General features: G+C 31.0%; 1 protein-coding gene across 1 annotated transcript in view; it reads left to right on the forward strand.

Annotated features, from left to right (window-relative positions):
• LOC118181386 (secreted frizzled-related protein 2-like) overlaps positions 1 to 14,430 on the forward strand; it is a 74,094-nt gene extending 59,664 nt beyond the window's left edge. The window contains exon 4 of the mRNA XM_035350514.2: positions 8,759 to 14,430. Coding sequence (XP_035206405.1) covers positions 8,759 to 8,951 — 193 coding nt within the window. The 3' untranslated portion in view covers positions 8,952 to 14,430. The remainder of the gene's footprint in view (positions 1 to 8,758) is intronic.
• Positions 14,431 to 15,789: the final 1,359 nt, after the last annotated feature.

Below are 15,789 nucleotides of genomic sequence, written 5' to 3' on the forward strand. Positions count from 1 at the left end.
TAGTGTCAGTAGATAATTGATATTGATAATCCAGATTAAGTGACTGATATAATATCCACGAACATGAGTAAAGGAGAGAGCACAACAGTTAAACATCATCCGAGAATCGAACCCATAACCCATGCGTTAAAAGTAGCAGTTAGGCTCAGCTAACCATTATATCATCCAAGATAGCATTTATACTTTATTCTCTGTGTCAAAAAGGAAATTTTGTAATAATGAGATGGTGCATTATTCTATTACAGTAATTGTCATCAATTTAAATTTTTGACAGAAAGTCTGGTATTAGTTTAGCTTTCATAATTTGACTTTCTTACTAAACATTTTTATGTGGAATGTAACAGTGAACATTAGTGTGAATTGTGGACACCTTACCTGAAACCTTAGGGTGCATTGATGACACCTTATTAAACATTAGTTACATTGTTGCTACCTTAGTCTTAAGTGTGCATTATGAATACCTTAGTAAACAGTGTTACTTGGAATTGTTGCCTAGAAAATATGACCTTCATGAATCACACATTTCCTTACTCAAATTACTGCATAGAAAATCGCGCAGGTATCATGAGCTTATTTACATAAGTACAATTGCTCAACTAATAAAAGCCATTTTTGACGAAAAGTACTCAAGAATTTTAGAGTTAATTTAAGCTTTCAGAATTCTTAAAGCTCGGCTTTAAGAATTCGAATTTCTTAGTGAAAATTGTTCCCTGGAAGAGATATGATCTTTTCGAACCACATATTTTATCACGTCCGAGGTCCTTATGGTATTAATTCGCGTTGGCCTATTGTGCCTCTATTTATTCTATATTCTTATATATATAAGTAAAAATTCAGAGGATTATTAAACACTTTACCATGATACCGTGGTTTTGAGAGGTTTATTCATAAGTACAATATGAAAGAACATACTACAACTGCATAATTTTTTATTTATGGTTAGAATTATGGGGAAATATTACTATCCATATATAATAAACCGAACTACTTTAATTTATTGGAAAGTAATATTATATTTGAATTAAATAATGAAGGAAATTAATAATCAAGCGTATAAACAGAATTGTTTAGTTGTGGTACAGGAAAGAAGAAGAAGATTACAAGCGTGTATTTATATTAAGCTACTTTAATCGCGAATGTACTTATATTTTACAAATAAATTATAAGATTGTAAGGAAAACAACTGTTCAGTATTTTAGCATCCTCGAAATTATATTGAAAAGGAGGAGGGAAAATCTTGCCTGTGTTTTTGTTTTGTTTCCTCATCCTTTACCCCCTAATTTAGTACAAGAGGTTTTATTACCCAAATGAAATTAATATAGCATTTTAATCTTTTATCCTTATAATAAAACATTCATAAAAATAAAGAATGAGTTAAAATGAACTTACATACCATAAATAAATTTTTTGAAGAAAATGCTCGTTGCTGAAACACTTTTTAACATAAAAGTATTTTTCTTAATAAATTAGTTGTGTTATTAAAAACAAATTATAACTTCTTGAAAAATCACAAAATCCTTTTGCCTTTCCTTCTGCTCTTGATTGCTTAGTAATAATCTGATTTGCCATTCGTTTAGAATGGGAAAAAGGCGTATTCCTCTTGTATAAGATGATTGCATTACGAGCTGGAAAATCACAGTTCGCACTTCCTCTTACAGTTCATCTGGAATACAAAAATCTGCTGAATTTATTAGGAAAAGGAGAAGCTTGTATTGTATTGTTTTTTCCCCTTGAAATTATTTTTTGCCTTTATTGGGGAAGAACTTATCATTGGAAAAATGTCTGCATTTCTGACAAGCAAAACAAGTATTTCTTTCAAACGTTCATTAACTGCCATATACAGGGTGTACCGTAAATGTTGCGTAAATGTTCTAGGGGAGGTAGGGCACATCGTAAGGATTAAGCATTGCGTAGAAACATATGCCCAGAAACGTCACTGTACGCCGCCAGGGGGTGCTGTACAGGAGAGTGCTCGTGGAAAGTGAGGATTGCCTCATTCGAGCGGTCGGCACCATAGAAGAGCAGGCAATGCGGAATACGAATGGAGAGCCTTGCAGACATGCACTTAGTGTATGGAATAGCTGAGGGTCATGGAAGAGCCGCTGCACGCATTTGTCGAGAACGCATCTCGAATAGGCATGAACCACACCACAGTTTGTTCGCACGTCTGCATCAAAATTTGTGTGACTACAGGTCATTAGGAAGGGCAGTACAAGTGAGGGCAGAACACGATCGACTCGCTCAATCATAAGGGAAGAAAATGTGTTGGATACGGTGGAGAATAATTCAAGATCCAGCATGCCATTTCCTCTCAATTAAGAATGTCTCATACCAGCGCCCAACGTGTCTTGAGCACCGAATCCTTCCACACCTTTCGTCTCCAAAGAATTCAGTTATTGCTCCCCCATGACTATCCTGAACGTGTGCGTTTCTCACAGTGGTTTCTGATAGAAAGTGCCCATGATGTTAATTTCCCAGCTTATGTGCTCTTCACGGATGAGGCCACATTCAGTAGGAATCGCGTGTTCAATCACAGCAATCAGCAATTTTAGGGTCAAGAAAACCCCCACGGTGTACGGCACAACAACGCTTCAAAGTCAATATGTGGGCGGGTTTGGTCGGCGACTGCTTAATCGGGCCATACCTTTTACCATCCAGGAAGAATGCAAATAATTGTCTAATCTTTTTGGAGCAAATTTTTCCCGGCTTCTTTGACGATGTTCCACCAAATGTGATGCGCGACATGTGGCTCCAACATGATGGGGCGCCTGCTCATTTTGGACTGGATGTTTGTAGCCATCTGGACAGATCATTCCCGCATCGATGGAATGGGCGTGTGGCCCTGTTCGCTCACCGGATTTATCGAGCCTTGAATTCTTTTTGTGAGGAGCCATCAAAAGTATCGTGTATCACGATCCTGTTTTGGCTGAAATGGATCTCGTGGCAGTACTCGCCTGTGCAGCTGCTACGATCAAAGAAACTCCCAGTGTGTTTGAACCTTTTCGGCAATCAATTGTCCGTCAGTGTCAGGCATGTTCGGAGTCTGATGGCGCAAACTTCGAGCATCTGTTGTAACATTCAGGCTGTCAAAACACTATTGGTATTCATGTCGGATAAATGTTTAAAATTAATCTCTCTCTTGTTTCCTTTCCCATCTTCTACCTCTGCTATCACTTACCCCTGACATTTCCGGTACAATTGTAGTTCCGGTAATTGTACAATTGTAGGTTCCCATACAATTCCTAATCCTCATGATGTGCCCTACCTCCCCTATAAGTTTATCGCAACATTTACGGTACACCATGTACAAAAGCATCTGCTTGAGTAATATAAAAAAGATTCTTCGTATTCTCAGCGTAAAAAATACTATAGAGACATTAGGATTTTCGGAATGAGATTTTTTGTGCGTACTCCGCGAATTGAATTTAAGTGTTCTATATACTGCGTGACGTGCTAACAACTATAAAACACGAACGCTGTAGAAGAATACCTTTGATATCTCTCATCCTCTTTTGCAGAGGACGACTGGGAGGGCTTGATTTTAATCGGTTGTGACAAAGCAAATGAGGGCTTTCTTTCTTCCTGGAGTACTTTTTGATGGAAATTGACTGATTTTTGCTTTGCACATAAAGTCAGGACATTTATTGGGATTGAAACTCAGGTCAGATTATCAGTGTATTATGGTGTTATCCACATAACACTAGTACTAGAGGAATGATGACCGGATCTACTAGAATCAGAGGAGGCTATTTCAAAGAGATCATCTACAAGACGATTTCTGTTAATTAAAGAAGACTTCCTCTAGTTGATAGAGATAATTGACAATGCAGTCTGTAGTTGATACAATCGATATCATAATCTAAATTGATGACAAGGTATCATCCATAAGTTTTAGTACATTCGCCGCTACAAAGACATGAGGACTTTCAAGAGTGTAGAGTCGATTAACGAGGCCGTCGCTGGGAATCGAATCGAATTATCTTGTGTAGCACACCTAATATGCAAACCACAGGAAAATTACATTACAAGAATGCATAGGAAGAATTCGTGTAATTCTTTACCGTACCACACCTAAAACAACATGTAGTCGGATATTAGTGCATGATACCACTGATATTAAATGTGAAAAATGTGAATTTTCTTCACATAAGGGTTAAAAATTCTGAAAGTGGAAAAAAAAGTATTTATTTTTATATTTTTTCATTTTAACAAAATCATTGAAAATGTAAATTCATATTTTTAAAAATATAACGTTTCTTATAAGAGTTTTTTTAAGCAAAATTTAGACACTCTTTTGAACAGCAGTGGAATATAAAATTTTACAGTTTTTAAATAATTATCAGTTTAGGTCTTGAACGTTAAGGGATTCGTTCTTTATTTTTACTGGTTTATTTGCATAAACAAAAGGTTAAAACATTTTTACGTCTTCTTCAATGTACAAGACAAAATATTGCATGCAAAATTTATGAATGTGTTTGTTCTGTTACAAACTAAAATTAAAGTAATGTAACAGAAAAAAAAATATTTAACAAATTTTAAACCATGTGTTATTGCAAAAGAAATGAAATACAATTTTTAAATAATAAAATAGAATAATGCAGTCTGCTTGCATTTTTGTATATATTAGGTAATCACTTTCTAAGTAATTCATAATTAAGAAATATCAGTTATCTATTAGCTGTGCAATGCGATAATCCATGTGGACGTCGTTTTGCTATGTAGGAAAATAATGCATGCAAACCGGTTTAATGCTACTACATTCTTACTTAATATTAGTGAAGCCAAATTTGCACTCTCTACGTCAGGGCAACAGATATCTACAGAAAATATATTTTACATTAGTCGGAATAGTAGATATCTACAGAAAATATATATTACATTACTTTACATTAAATATATAAAGATTCCATCAACAGAAGAAGAAAAAATTATTGTTCCTAAAACACCTAGATTATAAGAAAATATGAATCGATATATGGATTTTTATGCGTTGTTTATAGTTAAATAGTAATCTAAAGGTTTGTTAATGAAATACAATGAAGGTAACATAGCACGTCGAGAATTTAAATACTAAATGACATCTCAATACCGCAGACATTAACAACTTAAATATAAAAAGCTGCAAGCAAAGCTATTTTTTAATACCAATGTAACGACGAATTATAATTAAAACAGTTCGAAATTCATTTAACTCTCATTTCTTAATCTCTTAATTCACTTTCACCTGATTCCTTGATTGGTACCGGTGGATGAAAGCACTCCACTTAAGACTGCTTGAAGCTCAATGCTTACTTACTCTAAATAAAAGTTGACTCTTAAAGACAATTTTCTTTGTTTTATTTTTTAATACTTTTGAAGGCGAAAACGTCAATGTTATTTGATTTACTTAGCTCAGATCAACGTGCGTGCCTATCAAGTTACTTAACACTAATTATATTTAAGTGCCATTTTCTAACTACGGGGAAATGTGCAGTTATCAACCTTTCTAAATGGTTGTCTGACACCAAAAGTTTTTTTTTGTTTTGTTTTGAAAATGTAATAAAATGCAATAAATCAAAATCTTTTCTGGATTTTATCTGCAACAATGGCTTTGAAAAGGACAATTTAATTTAATAATTACGTCTGTAAAAGTGTTTTACCCTTTTGTTTATGCATATAAACAAGTAAAAATAAAGAACGAATCCCTTAACGTTCAAGAGCTAAACTGATAATTATTTAAAAACTGTAAAATTTCATATTCCACTGCTGTTCAAATATTCTGTTTTTGACCATCATTGTGAAGGCTACGCATCCATTTAATAACCGGACACTTTATTTGCCACGTATTACATTAGAACCTCTTTTATAAATGGATGATGAGAAATAGCAATTCATAATATACTTCCAAACAATTCATTCTATCTTTATTAATCTATAAATTATTTTTGCAGTTTGAAACTGACTAGTAATACTTTATGCTTGTCGTTTTAATAACGTTCTTCACATGTGTAGTAATTCTTAAAATTTAGATCTGGTAGTTTGGTTGATCAACTAACGAGGGAAAGGACTCGAGGATTGTTTCATCTACAGTAGCGCAGTCGACTGTTATTAAGCTATTATTAAACAGCTACGGTTGCAAACAGCAAGAACCACAGTTGAATAACTAAGTTTACTGCTTTAATTTTTAATTATGACATGAATTCCATCTTAGAATGAAAACAACAGTAGAATCTAAATTAAAACTAGAATTCATTACGAACAACTACTTCATCAGAAAAAAATATAAGTATCAATACTAATAAAATGTTAAGATTAATTTCACAAAACATGTGCAAAAATATAAAATACTTGAAATTATTACTTGCTCATCCACTAGAATCTCATCTACTAGACTTTATCATGCACTAGACTTTATCTCATCCACTAGAAAACCACACCCCGGGAGTGTGAAATTACACGAGAAAGAACGATAGATGGGTTAATCTTATGTCAATGCCATTATAAGGTGTACCATACATCTGACAGATTAAAAAATTGTATAAAATCAGAAACAGACGTATCAGAGTACAGTTTGCATTTAAAGATTTAATCGCACAGGTAGATTATCTTTCGGCATAAAGCTATTAAATTTTAGCATTTATTTTTTGGCAGTCGTGAACATATTACAATACCGTTTACAATGTTGCAATCCGCCATGGGCTGACATTTGCTTATCTTCAGTGAAAGGATTTAAATTTGGATTATTTTCGCGGTATTAATAGTAGGGCGCCATGTGTGGGAGAAAACCTGAACTAAAATGTATCTTTTGCATATAAAGGAAATACGACTATGTAATAACTATTTTAGTGCAAACAGCAGCCTGATACGCATAATTGCTAACTTTATCTGATTTTTTGAATTATGTCCAGATTTATAGAAAAGCTGAGAAATTCTCGTCTAAGACTCTAAAGATTCCGGTCTAGAGAGACAAGCTTTTATCTCTTCTTTCTATAACAGAATCTTTTGAAAGGAAACTATCGTATATTTTAATTAGCATGAAGAAAAGTAACTCTATTTAGCCATTTTAGTCAATTACTAGGAATCGACCTCAGGATAAAATATTAATTAATATTACTTAGTAGGCGAATTGTGATTTCTTAACAAAATTGAACGCTTTGATAAAAATCTAATAAGATTTCTGTTGAAGAATGTATAAGATCTTTTACTGTTGTCGTTTGTTGGTGTTGTTGTTGTCGTCGTCATCTATTCTGTTTCATTCTCGTAACTCAGTACAATATTTATGATGAGAAAAGTAAGAGTTATGTTTTAATATCACTAGTTGTATACCAATAGCATACAAAATGTTAACTAAAGAACAACTGGTAATTAGCAGAAGCATTTTAAACAACTCGATAAAACATTATGTCACCACTTTTGTGTAGAATTTTTCTGGTCGTTTCTTAAGAAAAGATTACAAAATTTTATTTCTAATGAGTATTAAATGAATAAAATTAACTACCCCTGTAGAGATATTAGGATATCTGGAAGCTGGAGAGATGAAAAATGAGCAAACGCCTTCGCCGGGAATCGAGCCACGGACCTCTGAAATACTGGCTCAGTGTGCTGACCGCTAGATCACGAAAGCACGCTAAGAAAGCGGGAGAAATACCTTATACCCCAAATGTAGAACCTGCAAGAACTTTTGTTTGGAACACGAATGTATCTAATTTTAATTCAAATAATGGTCAGATGAAGGCATTGTATTGTTTTACTTATGCAATTCTTTGTCTTCCGATATGTACTTAGTTTGCATTCGCCTCGAAAAAATATTATGTTTCCTTCTTCAAAATATTTTGAAGAAATATAAATTTCATTCATTGATATTATAAAATTTTTTTAATTATAAATTTAACTCAAATGAGAGAAATTTATAATGTAAAAGAGGTTTTTGCAATTACAGATTTTATTTTTACTTTATCATGTTGATCATGAAAACAATTCTACAGGTGTTAAGTTTTTATTTTAGTGCAGAATTTAGTTCAATAACTAAGTCATTTATGTACCTATATTATGATCAAAATTAGATAAAATGTCATTAGTGTTTCGTTATCTTAGTAGAAACACTCCTTATAGTAAGCGGTCTTATCGCTTTTTGCTACTTATTTATGGTTTATGTGGTAACACTAAAACTGATTATTGTTTTAATATTTTTTCTCGCCATTTTATTGCATGTTCGAATTTTAAAATTTTGTTTTAGTAGCAGTATTTAAAAAACAAATAATTAACTAAAATTGGTATACCACATCACTGTACGAAAACGAAAAAAAAAAAAAAACTTTTCAATTTTAAAGAAAATTAATGCAGTCCTTCTTCTTCAAGGTATCCTGCCAAATTACAGAATTCCTTTCGTAGATAATAGGGGACCTTGTATCAATTTCTCTAGAAGTGCAAATTTTTTTTTTTCAAAAGCAACGTTATTCAAGCTTCTGCTTAAATATCAATTTACAATAGTCATGCTTCTCTTATGCACTTTTTATCGTGTATGTGGAAGATAAATATGTGTGCATACATACATGCACACATATATGCATATATTACATATATATACAAGTTCTGTTCTTAATGGTTAGTAATAAGTCAAATAATAAAATGATTTATATAGACAATTTGCTTGCCAATTAACTTCACATTTAAAATAGCCCACATGGTATGGAATTTAGCGAGCACTAAATTAAATATTACATGCTCTTGAAATGTTTAGTATAGGTGAAAATCATTTAATTTGTTATTTGTTTTTCAGGGCTATGAAAAAAATCGATTGCTCTAATCCCCAAATTATTTCGGAAACTGTGGACGGTAACACGGATGAGAATGAACGCAGACGAAGAGCAGGACGCTCCAAGAAGAACAAGAAAAAGCACTCAAAGAAGGCCCATCGTACTAGTGGTACTCTCGCTGTGGTCAGTGGAGGTTCACCCACTTTCCACACGTAATGTTCATATAATTTGAGCCACCTCGCTCGGCAGACATTCGCATACATTAAGCGTTTTTGAAACATCAAAACAATTTGGTGAACTTAGTATCAATATAGGAATAGGTACTTTTCAAAATTATTTTTCTAGAATGAATATTTCACATTTATGACCCATGAACACACAATTGAAACACTGAAGCAAGAGGGAAGATATTTTGCTTGAACAAACATACCATTTTATCTAATTCAAGTTCAGATAAGCTGATTAAGAAGATACAGTTAGTAATTATTATTTACATAAATGTGTTAGACTTGATTTTTTTTTGTTAGTAGGTTATGCTAAAATTTAACTTGAGGATAATATTTAAAAAGAGTGGACTATAATTTGTTTAAAATTCGCATCGCTTTAGATGTAATAATTAATAAGACACATAGCTTTCGTTACCATATTTTTTCCCCAATGTTATAAAATGCATTTTTCTCGAAATGTTTAGAGTCAATAAACGTTTCTTCAAGAAATCTCTTAATACAGAAAGAATAAATGATTTAAAACGTAAAAGTATCACGAGTATTTTGAACTGACAGGTTAACACATCAAATAACAATGAACAACTTAGGACCTTATTGTAAAATCATATCCTTTAGCGAGATGTAATTTGCTAGTTATACGGGAATGTATTTTATTGTATCAGTGGCAACATTTAAAAAATTTCCCTCATCATTGCTTAGTATGTATTCAATCCGTAATAGAAGAAATTCGTCACTGAGGCTTGGAATACCTAAAGCTTGTATACCATAAAAGTTTTTGAAATAGAATCTATAACATGAGCAGGAATGTTGAAGATATATATCATGTAAGGAAGAATTAATAACTGATAGACAGTGTAAGTAAATAAAATGTTTGACAAAATCAAGAATTACAATACAATACAAAGATTCAACAAAGTAGTCTGTGAAATCTTTCAAATTAACAAAATATTTTAGAATAAATACCTTGTGTTAATGAGCCGTTAGCAAGAAATAAAATCCAAATTGAAAATTTGTTTTAATCAAGAACGTTTTTAAAATTTTCACTATGCTCTAAAGTTTTATATAAATGTACAGAAAACTTACGTACAATTATTTCACAGTTTAATTTTTATTTTATCATAACTAACTGTACATTGTGGAAATATCAAATTCTGCACCAAGAGTCAACGCCTTCCCCGTGATCCTGTAGGCAAACTCCACAACTTGAGATTCAAAAACTGAATTTCAGGGGCAAATTCCATATTAAATGTTTTCGAGCGATTTTCACATTGTTCTTATTTTAATTTTGTAGAAGATATCGTATTATACTATACATCATTTCTAAGGAACTACCACCAAACTATTTTCCTTTGGGACTTTTGGTTATATTTCTAGTTGCTAAAATTTAATTTCCGAATTGTTTTGGAAGTTCGATTTCCGAACGGTTTTGTTTGAGCTTAGTATGCCCGTTATTTTCATATTATGTGAAATAGTTCGCATTTACATGTTCCATTCTTTCGTAGATATCTCATAAAAACTTCCTTCATATATTAAAAAAGGCCGAGGGAAGATCGTTCGTTTAGAGTGAAGTATAATTACGGTTTTAATAAAGCTGAGTGGAATTGTGCGAAATTTTCCTGCAGGACTGCAGATGATTTTCCTTTGCACGCTCCTTTACCCATCCTAGTCGGAGTTTCGTTACACCTCTTCACTAAAGTCCTTGTTTAACGAGACATTTTTACAAAAGCACTTAAATTGTAACTGAGAATTCCTTTTAATTAACTTCTAATTAATAATTAAACTTCTAATATTGGATTCAAGCCTTGGACTGCAATGATTAATTCCACATCAAAAGGTTTCGAGCGGTTTTTGTATTTAATCTGTTTTAATATTTCTAAATGTAGTAAACCGTTTCGTAGAAATATCTTTCTAAGAAACTATATTATTTTTTTGTCAATGGCATTTTTGTTATATTTGCAGTTGTTGAAATTTTTCATTTTATAGCGGATTTGAAAAAAAAATCTTAATCATGTTTTCTAATTCTAATTAGATGCATTTATATCCATGTATATGTTTAAAAATCGTTTTTCGTTTAGATATTTAAAAACTTCTTTAAAATATTCAGAAAACTTAGAAGACCGCTTGTTGAGTAGAATTGATCTATGGGATTAACGAGGCCAGATCAAATCAATCTATGATATTAGTCTATGGATCAAAGAGATGAATCTATGGATCTATGAGATTAACGGGACCGGATGACCTACAGTATTACAGGGGATGGAGTCCTTTGTGTGGATTTAATCTATCTTAGTGCGGAGTTTGATTGTACCATTCACTGAAATTATTAAACTATAATATATTTTTAGAAAAATTTCCAAACTGAGATTAAAAATCCACTTGATTCTTGAAAGTTTCATGCAAAAGAATGGATTAATTCCTATTACCTTAAATGCATGGATGTTTGCCGAGGCAGGCGGTTTCATGATAGGGGAAACTGAATCCCATATTTTTATCAACTGTGCGAAATAATGGTTGCTGCAAATGTGGACTTCATCAAAAGCGAACTCTGCAGTCAGTGAGCCAGCCGCCCTTTTTTTCTTTTGGCAACTGTGTGGTTTGTGTGTAACTAGTGCAAAATGGCATTGTAAACAAAACAAGAAAGATGCAGGAAAAACAAAACTGAACTGAACTTTGTGTATCGGCAAAATGTCGATATCGAACGTTTTGTTATATGCCTTCTTATGATACGTAGTTATATGAAAGTGAGCTTCATTTTTTTGTTATACATAATATGTAATTGTTGCTAAGCTTTGATTTATAACTGGAATTGTGTTTACAGTTTTTCTACTATCGCAGTTTTGAATTTCTATTTTTAATATTTTTTCTTATGATTTATTCTCTGTGAATGTAGTACTCTTAACATGACATAATTTTAACATGGGTATTAACAGTCAAAATGTTTTAGAACTTTTGACTTGCAAATAATTTGTTATCTAGAAGTCTGTTCAATTCATATGTAGTGCCAGCATGAATTTAGAATATGTTAAACTATTACGGAAGAAAAAGATTTAAAAAAAGAGAAATATCTCGATTTTTTAATATTGTGCCAATTATTGATATATGAATATTGTGCAAAATGCTTGTAATATTCAGAGCCAATATATATTGAATGATTTTGAAATTATTCGGCTTAAAATATTCTAAGCAAGTCGTATTATTTGAAGTTCAGTTTTAAATTTGTATTTTCATTTATTAATTTCAATAAGAAATATAACGATATATTAAAGTATATTATATCTCTCCTTAGCAATTAAATTATGTTGTAATATTAATGATTTGAGGCAACAGTAGAAGCAATTAAAAATGATCGAATTCTTTTTAATTAAATATATCTATGTAAATCTGGAAATATTTTTACAATGTTTACTTACTTGTGATTTTATCTAATTTAAAAAGAAACATTTTACTTAAAATTAAAACTTCTGCCTTATTTTCAAAATATCTGGAATAAAGTTAAAAATTTGAACTAATTTTATGTATTTTTAAAATATTTTAAGTGTGAAAAATTTGTGTTCTCGTTGTTTTATATGCATTTTAAAGAATTATTTTCTATTTTTTTAATAAATTATATTAAATACAAAAGGAATATTTCTTCTCGAATATAAATAAGTCCTACGTTCTCTACCTACTGTTAGTAACTTTAAATGCTCTTTTGTGAAAATCTAATTAAATGTTTCTCATGAGTTCTGTTTAATTACCTAGAAGTTTTAATCAAATTTGTCAAAATATTTCATAATACTTTTCATGTGCTTTATATTACAGCTCTGAGTTCCCGCTTCTGTGGGTCAGAAATTAATTATTATTATTTTAATTGAGCACAGTTTGTAACTTGCTACAGTTTGAAATGACATGATTGATGTAATCAGTTCTTAATGTTAAATTACATTTCTGTTAAGCATTTACAATCTGAAATATGCAGTTGTAGTCCCCTTCCTTAAAGTGTAACATCTTATGTTTGTGAAACAATGTATAAAATCTGCTTAGAAATATAAATCATAATAAATTTAATAAACTAATCTTTTGATATAATATTTAAACTGAATATAATAACCCATTAAGGCAACGTATCATATAAAATTAATACTATGAAATTCTATTGCGCTGCTTGAACTGCTTATTAGAATCAAGCTTTAAAAATAAGCCTGTGTATTTTGTCTCTAATTCATAACTAAATTCTAAACTGAAGAAGTATCGGATCTTTAAATACATTTACATAAGCAGAAATTTGTCTGTGTTTAAAAATCCTTATTGAAACTCTTGTAAGGTGTTATTTCATATAATTTCTAAATTGTGCAAATATTGCATCGAAACAATTTCTTTAAAATTAAGTACTAGATACATAAGCTCTTCTGAATCTTCGGCTTTGATTTTAAAATACATAACTAAACAATTCAATTATACAATTGCATAGATTTTATATTTAATGTTCTTCATATTAAAAATAAATTAAGGCATATAATTTTTAAGTATACTTAAAGTTATTAAAATGCGTAGATATATTAAACGTCAGTTTAAAGAAATTAGAAACTGACGAAAACCATGTTATTTAAAGAATAGTCAAGTTAGCTTGTAATCTACGTGCATTTGTATAATTTACTTTAATAATGGAAAACATTTTAGCGTAAGTTTCTCTTAAATGCATGATTTGTTTTAACATACATGTATCAGCTTAATTTCTTCCTAAATGTTTTCAATTTAGACCATCATACATTTCAAAGTAATATATATTCAGTGTTACTTCTACCGTTTTGCGAAGTACATTTGAATTACAAACATCTGAATCGTAAGTTTGTTAACAATGTATTTCTTATAACTCAACCATCTCATCTACGAATTTGAAGATCAATTATTTGTAATTCTCACCATTACTTAATAATAAGAATTTCTCTGCACTGGTCTAAAGCGGATTAAGTGTTAGTGTACTCGAAATTTTGCGTTATCTTCGAATCCAGTGTGAATAAGAATAATTTATAATGTACTTTAAGATAAAGATTAGTTTTTGTACACTACTAATTTTAAATACACTTTTTATAATTAGGAAACAATATGTGCGGTTGAAATAATTTTGATCGAATAAAAAATATTTTATGAACTCTTCAATCATTCGTAAAAACCAAAACAATTATACTACACTTAATGCAGAAATTTTATGCTGCCATTTAAACTGAAATCTAAATCTGTTAGCATAAGAGTGAAAAATATGGTTTTATCCAAAGAAATTATCACTATATGGCGATAAACTTTCAGGCATCAGAGTGGTCGAGTTATAAGATATATCCTCTATTAAATAAAGATGAAACATCAATGCATGTATCATGGAATACAATATTAGGAAGGGGCCAACTTTATCGAAGAAACAGAAATATGTATCGGTTTTGAACCCCGGAGTATACTATGCTTTTCTGAATAAAACAGCCTATTTTTAAATACGTTGTCTCAGTTTCTTTTTTCTCAAGCTACCAATGTGTGCAACTATAGATATATATTACACAGTCTTAAATATAGGCCATGGAGTTTTAAATTCATATCAGCAGCATTAAAAATATTATTTATTCCTTTTATGTAGAATATACCGTAACATACAGGTGCCACGGTATATTCTATGTAATCGGACAAAATATATATACTTCATATTTATTCTACATTTATCACAAGAGCGATATATATCGTACGTTTAGAATCGTCATATATATATATCGAGAATGATATATACATTTATCATGCATATATGGAGCTATAATGCAAATAAATTAAAATAATACGTTTAAAATCCAACCCATATTCAATTCGGAACGAACCACATGGAAAACCCCAGAAGCACAGTGGCAAACTGCATGTAAGGCGCAAAAAATGTCAAAACCAAAAATGAAGAAGAAAAAACAGAATTTGCATTTTTGTTACATCATCATCAGGGTTTAGTTCAACGAAAGAAGCAAATACAGCAGAATATCAACTGTATTCATCATTAAAAATCATGGTTTCAGAAAGAGATTTTCCACATATATTCTTCATTTACTTACAGACGTGGAGTAAATGTACGCTTAAACAATATAGCAATGTAAAAAGACAAAAGATTTCTGGAATCAATGTTAACATAAGGAAACACTTTCAATCTCTTGTAGATGATGATAATGATGACGAAAGTTGAATTTTTAACAAGATTAAGACAGTCACGGTCAGTTCAATATTACTCTTTTCTTGTCATAACATTAGTTAAATACGCACATCTAAACTGGTGCAAGACTTGCATTCTATGCTAATGAAATGTTTTGGTAGTATTTTTAAAGGAATTACGTATAATAATATTTTAATTCACATTTTACCATATAAATGTTGCCTCTGTTATGTTATATAAAATGGTATAATTTAAATGTTTTCTGAAAACAGTTTGAGGAGATAATGAAATCCGACTGAATGTTCGATGGTACACTTTTTTCAGAAAGGGCTGAGCAAACATTTGTTACAGCACATAGCGATGATGAATTATTTCTTCCCACTTTTAAAGTAGGTTAAAACATTGAATACTGTTTTGTTATGTTTGAGTTGGGTAGATTAAAATCAGTTCATATTTTTTATTTTGTTACTTTTATTGTATATGCAATGAATTAAAAATGATTTTTATACAACTTAACGGTTCTGGAAAGAATATCTTTCATTTCGTCTTTCGTGCACTTGTAATGGCGGGAAACAATGACGGAAAAAAAAACTTTCTAAATCCGGAAAAATTAGGAAATAGGAAAAATGAGAGAGAAAAACTACTGGAACTATGTTTGAAATCTATGAGATGT

The sequence above is a fragment of the Stegodyphus dumicola genome, chromosome 8, assembly GCF_044657685.1.
Source record: "Stegodyphus dumicola isolate Sdum_Otavi_A_Nest chromosome 8, ASM4465768v1".
NCBI classification, from domain to species: Eukaryota; Metazoa; Arthropoda; class Arachnida; order Araneae; family Eresidae; genus Stegodyphus; species Stegodyphus dumicola.